Below are 13,923 nucleotides of genomic sequence, written 5' to 3' on the forward strand. Positions count from 1 at the left end.
ATTCTTTCCTGCCATGGCAGGGGGTTGGACTAGATGATCTGCTCAGGTCCCTTCCGACCCTACAAACTATGAAACTATAATTACACTTGTAGGACTTCATGTATAGATAAGGTCCCTCATTTTAAGCAACACATTACAACCAGTTGGAAGCTGAGAAGGATGGAAGGGTTGTTGGTGTCCAGAAAAAAGGTAAAGTAATGAGATACAAAGTTCTTATTCTGCACTTCATCTCTGCATACAACCACTAAGAACAGCCATTTTTAACAAATATTTTATAAAATAATTATAGCTGCAACAACAGCCGTTGCTAATCATAAAATAAAAGCAATGAACGTACATCACTTGTGACACTAACTTTCTGGATATAGAGCTGAGATGGATCATACTGGTAGCTGAAAAAGCAGACAACAAATCTGATGAATAGAAATAACGTGTGGTAGTCTGCAAAATAGATACTCAAAATAATCCTGCTTAAAGTTGTTATAAAATTCAACTTTGGAATTTTGCACACCTCCTACTAAGTGATCCTATCAGTACTATTCTACAGTCTATTTGGGACTGCCTACTACAGGCCAAATGAAGATAAATGTGACTGCTTCCTATGAGTAAGCCCAACTGTGTGACTACTTCTATGAGTAAAGCAAACAGGAGATTAGCATGTGAAAATGCAACCTGCAGATTCTACCTGAAACAATAGTCTGAAATTTAAAACAAGGACAGGCTTCCAAGAACAGTTCTAGGAACCTCCACGTGCAGTCTGCTGGCCACAGCTCAGTCTCTACGACCTGAAAACAACATCCTAGGTTGTTTTCAGACATTAAACAAAAGAAAAAAAAACCCAGCACTTTAAACTCAGAGCGTTCCTCCACCGAGCCCCATGCATGCCCAGAAGAGGCAGCGCCTTAGTTGAATCCAGCTTGCCCCATACCTGTAAAGATCAGGTGCTTTAGTGGGGCTTTTGGGCACTTTTATCTAACAGCTGATTGAATCAGCTTTAGCTAAAAGCACCAAAAAGCCCGACTGAAGCATCCAATCTGTACAGATGCTGCAGAGCCAGGTCCAAGTAACACGTGGCCACTTCCTGTAAAGTGTGTTTTTGTTTTTTTTTTTAACGTCTGCAAGCAGCCTTATAGATCAGCATGAGTGCAAAAAAATACTTCCCTTGCTTCTGAATTCCTAGATCTCATTTTATCCAATTATCTTGGGGAGGAGGATGGAAACGTGGACCAAGGCTTATCCACTCATTTATGCGTTGGGAGTTGCTGCTCTATTAAGAACTGGCAGTATAGTATATTACCCAGCCCATGTGTAGTTACAGCTTGCATAGGTAGTAAATATCATACACTTAGGAGGAACTCCATCAACTTCCCTACAAGTGGCATAACGGTGACCTCTATACATATGCTATAGTCTTTAAAAGCAACGAATTGCAGAAAGCAATCAAAACGATGACTACAGACAGCAGAAGGATACAAAGGTGACACCACAGCAACCTTTTTCCTGGCTTATTAACATACTAGTAACTAGACTTGAAAAACTTACCATACCCAGCTTGAGCCTGATATAGGAGGTAGGAAATAGCACTAATACTAGCAACCAATAAAGGATGGCAAACATCTTGCTACTGTACTGACCCTCTTTCCAGGGCTGTAAATCCCCTTTCCTGATTAGCCTGCCAGGAATAAGAAACAGGAAAAAAAATACCATGATGACAAAGTAAGCAGATTTTCTTGGCCAATACCAATGGCCGATTATTAACCAACCGTATCTACCAATACTGATCTAACTGCCAATTTACAAGAATGTAGCCCGGCAGCTTGGAAAGCAGCGTCCAGCCTGTAAGTCTGTCGGGAGAAGGGGGAAGGGTGGGGATGCAGATCAAAGCCCCCACAGTGAAGGAGGGAGAGGGGCAGGGGCAGGGGCAGGGCCAGGCACTGCCCCAGCCAGGCCAGTGAATGTGAACCTGGGAGCCGGACAGACACCACTGGCAGCTCATCTGGGGATGCTGGGGGTGGCTCCCTGCTGCTGTACACACTCCTGGGGGAGGCATGGAGGGGCGTGTGTCCCCCCAGATGTGTGCGCAGGGTTAGAGAGGGCTGCCTGCTGCAGCCTGGAGGCCAGGGGCTGCGCTGGCCTCTTGCCAGTGGGGGGGGGCTGGGCCAGAGTTGTGCTTGAGGCGGCGATGCTAGTAGGGGGGCTACAGGCAATTCTGGGGTGATTGTAGCCCACCCTGCAACCCACTCCCAGCGCTGCTGCCTCCTGCCACACCCCCGCCTGCCCAGAGTGCAGCCCCAGCCCAGACCCCCCCTGCCAGGAAGAGGCTGGCGCAGCCCCTAGCCCCAAGCCCACAATGGGCAACCCATCCTCACCTCATGCACAAATCTGGGGCACACACACCCCCATGCCTCCCCTGGAGGGGTACATGAATGAGCCACCCACAGGTCCATTCCATTCCCAGGGTTGCATTTATCATCCAGGCTGGGCAGCACCCACCTCTGCCCCTCTCCTACTATTTCACTCACCATAATGGCCTTGATCTGCACCCCCTGCCTCTTCCCTCCCACCACAAACGCCTCCCACAGATATACCAGCCAGAAGCTGCTCTCCAAGCTGCCAGACTGCACTCCTGGCCACATGCATGGTGTGGCTGTGCACATGCACGCAGCATTTATCGGTGACATTATCAGCCAAAAAAAGCCGATGGCTGTTAATATTTATTTTCCTGTTACTGGTGCCGCTCTGATATGCAACCAATAGATCAATGCAGCTCTAAAAGTCAGCTCTCCCTACTCATTACAAGAAGTTTATAGCGAAATTGTAGGGTCCTTGCTCTCTTCTGTCAATCCCTGAATAGCATGTTGTGATAAACGTGAAGTCCCTCTAGTCTCCCAGCCACTTGTCCAGCAAGAGAAGAGCATCATGTTCACCCCTGACCCCACAGCCTGCAACGGGAGGGATTGACTCCACATTCCACTCTCCCTGCCCCCTGCCTCTCTTTTTGGTCTTCTCCTATGAATAGCATCAATAACTGCTGCTTTCTCATTCAGCAGAGTGAGTGACAATCCTTTCACTTCAGCCCACAGTTTTTGAATAGCAACAGTGGAACTGGCCACTCTACCTAATTTCAGTCTGCACCGCTTTGAGAAAGGCAAAAAACTTAAAACAGTCTGATCAGTCTCCAACAGCACTACCCTGGTTTGCACCTGGAGGCAGGCAGCTGACTGGAAACATCACTTAGGAAAAAAAGTCTACAGAAAGTTGCTAATGACAAGTGAATGTCTTAGATTCTCCTGCAAAAAAAAAAAAATCACCAATTCTATATCTATATCTAGATAGATAGATAAACATACACACAGGTTTCCCCTCGCCAACCATAGTTTTGCCAATTTGAGTATCCACGCTTAAAATTCCGTATACCATTTTGGCTACCGTGGTATAGTTTCGAATAACCACGGTTTTCCATGGCCGCACATCAGCCTTCCACCTGCCATTTTTCTCGTAAGCCTTTTGTCTTGCCAACCAAGGGAACTTTCAGGAACCCAACCCCATTGGCTAGCAGGGGAAGCCTGTATATACCCACATATATATGTGCGTGTGTGCGTACGCACACACACATTAGTGATTTTTTTAATATATGTGTATGTGTGTGAATGCAGGGTTTGAATTACATTTTAACTCTTGGGGGGGGGGGTCCCGCAAAAACACTGAGCTGCCCATCACGATGCTCTAATAAAATTGGAAATCTTAATTTTAAATCTTACGGGGGGGTGGGGAGGCTCTCATCTCTTATGGGGAGGCTCACCCCCCTCCCCCACCCCTCTGCAATTTGGGCCGTGTGTATGTAAATGTGTGTACGTACACACACACACGTGCATATGTGTACATAATAAGCTTTCTAATAAAATGTTTAATGCTGTGTGTATTATACACACACATGCATGTATGTGTATATAATATACACACACAGAGCATTAAACATTTTATTAGAAAGCTTAGTGAGTATGTACACACAGACACACACACTACCATGCACTTATATGTGCATGTGCACACACGTACACCCCTCCCCCCGGGAATGTCACATGTGTAGGCGCCGGGCACGTCCCGCAAGCCGCACAAACACGACCCCGGCCACAGGAGACGACGCGGAGCACGTCCCGGGCGGGGGGGAAGGCAAGGGCTGAGGCCGAGGTCACGCCGGGGAGCGCCGCTCCCAGGTGCCGGCCCGCAGCCTTCCTCCCCGGGGCCTGCACATCCATAGGCGCCATAACCCCCCCGCGCCTCCCTCCCCCAGCGGCAAGGACGGGCCGGCGCTCCCCAGGCCCCCGCCCCGCCAGGCCCGGCACCCCAGGCCGGCCGGAGGCACCGCACCTGGGCCGGCACCGCCCCCGGCCGGCAGCGCGGGGCGGCCCCGCTTTGTCCGCTGCGAGGCGAGAACCCGCAGCGCTGCTGCGGGGCCGGGCCGAGGCGGGGAGCGGGGCAGGGCTGCCGCCGGGGCCCGGCCGCTCTGTTACCTGCTGATCTTCTGCGCGAAGGCGCGGCGCTCGGCCATGGCTGCGGCCGGGCTGGGGGCTGCCGCCGTAATGCTGCGGAGAGGCGCGCAGCCACACGGCCCGGCCCCCGCCCGCCGCCGCCCGCCGAGCGGTTGCTCGCAGAGATACGGCGGGGGTGGGGGCGGCTCCCGGGTTATTGTCCCGGGCTCGGGCAGGGCCGGCGTTTAGCGGGGCGGGACAAGCGAGAAATAGCCCTGCCCTCGCCTGGTTGGCCTGCTGCAATTCAAACACCTCCGGCTGCGCGCCTCGCACCGCTTTACCAACCTCATTGTCCCCGTGTTAGGATCAAAAATACAAGTCCGATGGCTCGGCCCCTGGCTTGCCAACTCCGGCTGGGTGGCTTTTTGGATGTTACGTCATGTTGGAAAAATGATGTGATGTCATTGATTTCATTTTCTTGAAATACCCTATTAAAATCTCCCCGATTGCTTTCAAGAGTCACCGGGAGATGAATGTGGAATCCAATACCCTGCCCCGGGCCCCGGGACGTGTGTTTTCCCCACGCCCCGTGAGAGGCAAACAGCTTGGATGAGGCTGCTCTTAATGGTGAGAAATCCCAACCCGACTTGTGTTGGCTCAAGACTCAACACCGGCGGTGGGGAGCCGCGTCCATACTTCGTGGTAGTGTTAGTGCAGCCGTTAGCCCAGGAATGAGGCAAGAGGCCGGAGGGTTTGGGATGATCTGTTTTATAGGAACAACTGCCCAGTTGAGATAAAGGTAGACGAGCTTACAAACACAAAGCTGAAGAACAATGCTTTGCATTCAAAAGCTTGTCAGGCTTTATCCCAACTAGATGGTCAGTCCAATAAACAATATCACTTCCCCACCATCTCTGCCTCTTGCATAATTTACCGGCTTCGATTCACAAAGAGTTATGCTTTACAGTCTTACACCCCCAAATGTGGTTTCCAACCGGCTTTAAAGTGCAAGATAAAGCTGAGAGGAAACTGACAAGTTTTGCATTAAAATAATGAAAACCACGTGTTTTTTTATAAGAAGACCATAAACTGGACTGGGGTTGCATTAGTGAACCTTTTGACAAATGTCTGAGACGACAAAGTTGCTGGATGAGAGCATAGGCATCATGCCTACTGTCAACAGGCTATCAATACAAGAGCTCCTAATGTTGTTTAACAGCAATACTATTAAGTCCTAACAGTAGACCAATAAACTAATAGCTTTAGTTTATTAAGACTAATAGGATATGTTTTGTACTACAGCTCAGAAGACAGTCTTTTGGTGGTTTTAAACCACCCGCAGTATACCTGGATTCTGGATTACTGTAGGATCCATAATGGACCCATCAATAAGCTGGAGCAGTCCTCAAAGCAGCCTTAGTTGATCAGTCTATAAACTTTGCAGTTCAGAATCTGTGTATGGCCAAGTGCTAAAAACATGCCAGTCTTACTTCAGATCCATCTCCTCCCAGTTCTGGCCCCAAGCATTTCAGCAGAGGAGAGCAGAGGACTGCTTACATTGCCCTGCAGCCACATAGAAGATTAAAATCAGGGTCAGAATCCAGCTAACAGCTCCAACATTTTACCCAATTTTTCCCCCCCAAAATTTTGAACATCTGCCTCTGCCTAATACTAATTTAGAAAATAGTGCCATTTTTAACAGAACAATTTGATATGTATATTAAGGCAGCAACTATGCATTTGAGTGGAAAGAAAAAAAACATTATTTTGGTGCTTTAAAAAAAAGATTGAATGGTTACCTATGACATTCTAGAAGATGTTTTTCCAAAGTCATTGTTTCTCAACCTATGTAGTGTCTTAAATCTAAAACAGGAAACTATTAATAGTAATCAAGGAAGCGTCTAAAAGCAGCCAGGAGTTAATTCATCTGATTACATCTGTTGGCATTGTATTAATATTTCTAATGCACTGAGATTGTATCTAACTATATCCATTTTCTCCTGTGAAAAGACACATGCAGTATCTTTCCAGCTGCATGCAATCAGGGTGGATCCAGGGGAGTACAGTTGGACCCTGCTTTAATTCCTGGTCCACCCAAAGTTTAAAACAAACTGCCTTGCAATGGCAGTAGCATTTCTATTCCGGCAGTGGAGAGTCAGTCACTGGACTTCATGGCTCATAATCTACCTGATGTCTTCTAAATTCATTATACAGGTGTTACCACCTTTGTTTCTTTTTTAATAGTCTTTAATGTTTCACTAATCAAGCTATTCTCTCTTCTGCAATTCTGGTTGTTAGCTGCTCTGCGTAATGTAATTCTTGGGCAAGTCTGTACCTTGCTCCGTGTTGCTATGGTGCCATGCTTTAGTACTAGGACTGTGTGAAATTTCGCCAGCTGTTTTGTTTCAATGCTGTTTCGACTTGTTTTGAGCTCAAAATAGCAAAATCAAAACAAAACAGAGGCCTTTGAAACAGCCTCGAAACGAGATGAGGCCAGTCGAAATGTTTCAAGTTTCAAAGCAGATGCCAGGTGGTGGGAGGCATGGGAGTGCTCTGAGCGGCTCTGCACAGCCCCATGTGGCTCAGCCCAGCAGGGAGCGCAGCCCGGGCTCTCCCTGCCTCCCGCCACCGGGCTGCACTCCCTGGGGCTGACAGAGCTGATCGGAGCGCAGTGCCAGCTTTGTCCGCCTCCCGCCGCTGGACTGCACTCCAATCGGCTCCACCAGCCCCATGGAGCTTAGCCTGGCAGCGGGAGGTGGGAGGCGGCCACAGCCAGGGCTGAACTCTGCCTCCTGCCACTGGGCTGAGTTCTGCTAGGCTGCGAGCCACTGGGCGCTGTGCCTAGTGGAGGGAGACAGAGTGCAGCCCCAGGCCTGTGCCCATCCTCCCTCCACCAGGCTGCAAGCTGCTGGGAACCCAGCCCGGTGGAGGTGGACAGAGCGCAGCGCTCTCCCCGCCTCCATCGGGCTGAGTTCCCAGTGGCTTGCAGCCTGGTGGAGGGAGGTGGGGCACAGTCCCAGGGCTGCTCTTCGCCTCCAGGTGGCTTGCAACCCCAAGGAACTGAGCCCAGTGGGGGGTAGCAGAGCACAGCGCTGGGGCTGCACTCCACCTCCCTCCACCAGCTCAGCTCCCAGGGCCGGTCCTAGGTAGCAGCCTCCTGCCCACGCCCCTAGGAGGGCTGCTCCTCCTTGGGCATGGGCCCCGATCTGCCTGTGATCAGAGGAGTCTGCTCCTCCTCCAGTTTTGTGCTTCCTATAAAGCCTGGGCAAAATGTCGAAACAGCGCTGAAACATTGAAACTGTTTCGACAAAATGAAATGGAACAGTGCTTTCGAAACTAAGCTAAACTCTAAACGAAACACTGTTCCGTTGAAACGTTGAAACAGAAGTCAAAGCAAAACGGTGCTGTTTTGCACAGCCCTACTCCTGTTGGAAGTACTAAAGCAAGGTGTAGTATGGGTGGTTACTGCACCATGCGCATGACACATGGGTAAATTTCACCACAACATCACTGTAGCAGTGCACTATACCCGGGGAGTGCACCACTATGGTGACATAGCTGGCAATCACATGTAGACATACGTGATTGCTAAGTCATTGTAGCGCATTGTACAGAAACATAGCACATCACTACATTGCTGTAGGGTGACGTGTAGACATGCCCCCTACGTCACAGCTCTGTGGACTGTTTTTAACTCTAAAAACATTAACTCAGATGTGGAAATATGTTTCAGTGAAGCATTGGATGCACTGTCAAGAAGAGTGGATTTTGTTTCATGAATCTGAAAGAGAAGTGCAATTACATCTAATTACTACAAGACTAAAGAAACAATGTATTTTGATTATTTTTGCCTAGTTTGTTATGCTTTACAATATGTAATATATGATAAAGCAAATTAATACACATTCTAGTCAAGTTATACTTATTTTTACTTCAAATCTCAAACTAAATACTGTAAAATAGCTCTAGGCCCCTATCATTTTACTACTGGTTTTAGTTTAGTTTTGTTGCTTTTTTTTAACCTGGAGAAAAATGCGTATTGTGTTATATGTGATGAAGTACCCCGCCATTTGCATGCACCCCTCTTTTCAAAATCCTAGATTCACACATGCCTGCAATTAGTCTTCTTCTGTGTGTTTGTACATTGCATTTGCACTGGTGAAAGCTAAGGCTCACTGAAGTTAGTGGGGCTACCTACATGAATAAAGTTAATCAAATGCTGGTAGGATTAGAGCCTGTGACACATTGCAGTACCGTATGTAACACATGCAATGACAAGCAAAGACCTATTGCATATGACTGGAAAATGAGGAAAAAAGCTATTTGTAGGACCTAATCCTACAAATATTTGCCCATGCTAGTAACTTTACTCCTAGGAATGCTCCCAAGGCATATAAGTCCCTACAATCAGTCCCTGCGACTGTAATATCCTAAGGATAACTCAATCAGACTATCACATATGATTTACTTTACTTACACAAGTATATGTTAGCAAGATCAAGACTTAAAATAGCTTCCATTCTGAAGAGCCATCACAAAATGTTTTCTGCTTCCCCTCAGAAGTTACCAGTTCTGAAATGTAAGCTGGACAATATTCAGTCCTACATCATTTGCAAATATATAGTCCCAGATGTTTCAGTCCTTCATGCTTGGAAACTGCAAAACTTCTGCTTCTGGTAAAGAAGTGTTGTTATCACTTTACCTGTGCTGAAAAGGTTTTATGGGTGCTTTTAGGATGACTTCACTTGTAGAAGTTGCTGCTTTGCCATTCATGGATAAAATGGCTAATAGCAATGAGACCTTTATACCACACCAACATACAGCATAATAGGCCATAACAAATTATATGCTCATATGCATTGTTTGTGAATATATTCGCTTCCAACTGTAAATCACTGTTTATGGCATGATAAGAAAGCTAATCAGTAATGGTTGAGAATCCATGCTATTCCTCTACGAAGTGCAGAAGAGAAGGGCACCAGTCAAGGAGGTGTGGCTGCAAAACCATCTGTGACTCACCTTCCACTTAGGTTGTTCCAATGCAGCACTCACTATAAGGTAGCAAAGCTAGCTGCTGTATGTGTATGTGTCACAATATAGCCAGGAATGGCTGTGATGTCCCTAGGGCACCATGACCATGCCAGCTCTGCCCTAGGGGCACCTACTAATCTCACCTGCCATGTCTTGCTGGTATAAATGATGAATCAGGAGGCTGCCCTTGGTTGCTGCTCAGTCACAGTCCTGAGAGACTCCTCTAAACCCTGTGGGTTGTTGGACCCCTTATTGGGTCCCACACTCAGGAGGTGCCTTACAATACCCCCAAGCCTTATGGGCTACATGCGTGCTTCCAAACCCCACCCTTTACCACGCCCCATGCCTTGCAAGTGGCAATTAAACATTGTCCCTTTCTATGAGGCCTCCATTTAGCTTGGCCTCCTGTCGCTGAGCCTTCTCTGGTGCTGAGCTCTCTACACTGTAGTGTGCCCCAATGATGCTTCCCCCTCCCCAATAGCCTCAGCTCAGTCCACTGGTTTAAATGACAAGAGAAAGCACAATCCCCTGATCTACAACACAACAATAACACAGAGTCCACACTCTATCCCTTTTTAAGAAGGCAGGCTTCTCTCTCAGCTTAATGGGTCTCTTCCTCACCAGCATTTGTGAGCTCCTATAGCCCCTTAATCCTACAGTATCAGAACAGGCAGTCAAGCATCTTCAAGTAGCTTCCTTTATGAGAGCTCCTTCTCCCTTGGCTGCTGCCAGAGAACTAGCTCTCTAGTCCCAGCCCCGGGGTTTATATGTGCCCAGGGCCCTGCTTTCTTCCGGTCAGCTGACTGGGTACAGGTGCAGGCTAATTCCCTCATTAGCCTGCTGCCACAGCAACTTGCACTTGTGGGGTTTCTGCCTGGCTGCTAGGGCCCTCTATCTAGGCAGTGTCTTCCCTTAAAGGAGCAGGCAGCTTAGTGCCCTGTGACAGTATGGTATTTTCCCTCTCAGCTGTCTACCAGCTGGCTCCACAATAGCTGATAACTGAGAATCTCTGCAGCTACATATTAGGGCTGTGCGAAATGGCACCGTTCTGTTTCACCTTCAGTTTTGACAGTTCAACGGAACGGCGTTCCATTTCGAATTTCATTTCGAGTCAAAACAGCTGTTCCATTTCATTGCGTCGAAACAGAAAGGCTGTTTTGATGTTTCACTGGGGGTGGGAAATCAGCCCAGCCAGGCTGCTTTCCCATCCCTGGTACTAGATTGTGCAGGGGGCGGGAGGCAGTCCAGCTGAGCTGCTTTCTTAACCTGCACGGGGGGCAGGAGGCAGCCCAGCTGGATTCCTTCCCCATCCCCTGTGCTAGATCGAACCGGGCTGGTGAGGCAGCCCAGCTAGTGCCAGGGATAGGGAAGCAGCCCACCTGGGCTGCCTCCCGCCCTCCCACATGATCCAGCACGAGGGATGGGAAAGCAGCCCAGCTGAGCTGCCTTGCTGCCCTGGTGTGATCTAGTGCAGAGGATGGGGATCTAGCACCGGGCATGGGAAGTCAACCCAGCTGGACTGACTTCCCATCCCCAGCCTATGGTCAAAATGTTTCAACTAGCCTCATTTTGTTTCAAGGCTATTTCAGTGTCCTTTGTTTCAATCTGATTTTGCTGTTTCGACCTTGAAATTGGTTGAAACAGTGTCAAAATGAAATGGCCGGCAAAATTTTGCGCAGCCGTACCACATATGCTGCTGGGTTCCCTTCCTGCCCTGACACAGCACCTATGCATGGGGGGGAAGGGTGGGAGTATGGAGGGGACATGGGACTTGCATATGACAGCCCATAGCTGTTCTGTGTAGTACTTGTGCCAGAGGAATTCTTCTGCTGTCTGTCTCAGGGCTATTATGTCACCCATATGTTAGCATAAAGAGTCTTTCATGTGCACGGGGGAAAAAATCTGTTTTTTATAACACAAACATTATTCATCTTATTGAAAAAGGTAAATTTATAGAGACACCAATAGAGATAAGAGAATGCTATCTTCATCCTATCTGATGTATAAAATCTACCCATGTGGAGAAGAATGTATAGTTAAGCTTCCAAGCTATAAAATGGATATAAAAAGGAGACTGCTATCTAATATGGATTATACCATTATTTATACTGGGTCAGTTAGAGTTATTAATTTTAGAGAAGTATACTTTCTCCATATACTTGGTCCAGATACAAACAAAATCACTCAAGTCAGTAAGCCTCAACAAGCAAATATCAGAAAAATAATAGAATCATTTTTGGTTATTCAGATAGCTGAAGCCCAGCAAGAACCTACTACTTTGTTGCCAAAGAATTTGTATCACATGAGATAGGTGAGGCTGTTAAAAATGTATACATGCCCTTTTAAGAAAGACCAACAGCTACTAGAAATTCACTCAATCTTTTTGCGCATGGAAAATTAACCAAAAGAAGTAAAGGAAAAACCGAAGAACTGTAAGAAAAAAAATCTGGTCCCTAGCGTGCTTCCAATAATGCTAAATGCCATCATTCATATCATCAACAGATTTGGTCTCCATAATACTAACAGGCAGCAGAACTCCTGAACTCTTAATTCTAGTACTGCCACTGACTTGCTACAAGTCACTAAACCACTCTACCTCAACTTCCACATATATAAAAGCAGAGCTATTTTGTTGTAAACACATTTTATTTTCTAGCGAATAAAAGCTATTAACCTTATGAAGAACAGATTGACAAAATTTATGCTTGGCGACCTGTTAAATGCAGATACAGTCCACAAAATTGTCTGTCACAATGGCATTGTAGGGATCAGTGGCTTCCACTGATTCAATAACAGACTTGCCAAATTCATCATTAAAAGATGGTTTTCTAGCTGCCATGTGGCAAATGCAAGTAAAGCTTTGAAAGTCAAACTGTGTTCTCAGAGAAGTAAGATCCAACAAAGTCTAAGAACAAAATCCAATGTATATACTAAGGGTCCCAGCTCTTGCCATGCTCCCACAGGGGCAGCCATACTGGCCAGGGACTCACCTGTCCAGGTCTGGATGTACAGTGTAGCTCCAGAGCATAGGGAACCACAGCTGCTGGCAATCTCAGGAGCACAAGGACACATGTTCCAGGAAACCGGCCCTGATGGGTCCACAGCAGGAAGTGGGCAATTTAAAAGGAGAACTCTGAGAGCACTTGGCATTTGGCAACATAGGCATGGGAAAATACAACCAGAACCTGCAGGAGGACAGAACTCTGAAGAAGAAGCCCTACGTGCCGGACCCTCAGGTGGGAGGGAGGGAGGGAGGAACAGGGTGTAGGGATGGTGGAACTCTGCAGAAGAACCTCCATAGGGCCAAACAGATCATCCAGTCAAGAACATCCATTCTCCCGAACAGCCATTTCCCATTAAAGACATGGCAGGCGAGTGAGCGGTAGAGATGGAGGTCAGTGTAACCCAATGTGTTCTGAAGCAGAAGTATACTGGCTGCTTACAGGGATACACACACATAAAAACATATACAAAATTTATATAAAATGCTTGAAGATTATCAAGATACTGGTGAAGAAGGAGTCTTATATAGAGTGAGGGCAGAAGTTGTGTGGGACGGAGAGGCAAAATCATACCTATTCTGTATGTACTTTTTGGAACAATTTAACAAATCATAGTTTTGAAGATATTCTGCTTATGTGTCTGACTGTAAAATCTTTTGAACCATTTTTACAGGGTACAAACTACGGTGAAATCCTGCAAAAACATACCTGCGTGCTTAACTTCATACATGAAGTAGTCCAAAAATACTGACATTTTATTTTCAACTGGAAAGAAAAATTTCAAATTATTAAAAGAAAATCAAATGGGGCAATATCAATTAATATGGTGTACGTAGCTCAGAGGCTGAGCCAAAGTAACAACCACCCACGTTTCTATCCCAGGAATTTCTAGGATACCAGCTTAATGGCTGAAGTCAATTTCAGTGTGTATATTGCAGTCAGTAGAGGCCATAATAAATAAGAACTAGACATATATACTTTCTTGATCACAGCAACAAACTGTTGCTTTCTAAAACCAGGTTAATGTGGTTTGGGGTTTATTTTGTATTTTATATTTCACAAAGATGACAAATATGGTTGATACTTGAAAAGGTTTTTTCCAGGTAACCCTCAGAACCCTGTGAGTCTCTATTTCTCCTTATTTAAACTCTTTTGCCACGCTTCCTCCAAGCTTTGCAGTATAATGATCTACCTTGTAGTGGATGGTAGAATTTAAACGTCCTGACTTCCTTCTAAAGCTCTCCTTCAGTCAGTGGCGCAGCTTCATAAGAGTCACAAGTCCTGACATCCTACTGGGTGTGTAAGCTCATTAATGTTGATCAAATCAAATTTCTGCAGCTATTAGGCTGAGAAACTGAAGAGAAATCTCTTTCACTACAAAGAGATCAAGAGAAAGTAAACTGCACTTCCTGCTCTTT

At 46.7% G+C, this 13,923-nt stretch overlaps 1 protein-coding gene across 8 annotated transcripts in view; it reads right to left on the reverse strand.

Moving 5' to 3' along the window:
- Positions 1 to 4,837, reverse strand: part of DOCK7 (dedicator of cytokinesis 7) — a 150,914-nt gene extending 146,077 nt beyond the window's left edge. For 6 of the 8 annotated variants that reach the window (XM_019531557.1, XM_019531556.1, XM_019531554.1 and 3 more), the window contains exon 1: positions 4,515 to 4,682. In XM_019531557.1, the coding sequence (XP_019387102.1) occupies positions 4,515 to 4,552 (38 nt within the window). In that variant the 5' untranslated portion in view covers positions 4,553 to 4,682. Of the gene's footprint in view, positions 1 to 4,514; positions 4,683 to 4,817 lie in introns of those variants that run through there. The other 2 variants (XM_019531555.1, XM_019531558.1) reach the window with 2 other exon arrangements.
- Positions 4,838 to 13,923: the final 9,086 nt, after the last annotated feature.

The sequence above is a fragment of the Crocodylus porosus genome, unplaced genomic scaffold (genome assembly GCF_001723895.1).
Source record: "Crocodylus porosus isolate Cpor-Errol unplaced genomic scaffold, CroPor_comp1, whole genome shotgun sequence".
Lineage (NCBI taxonomy): Eukaryota > Metazoa > Chordata > Crocodylia > Crocodylidae > Crocodylus > Crocodylus porosus.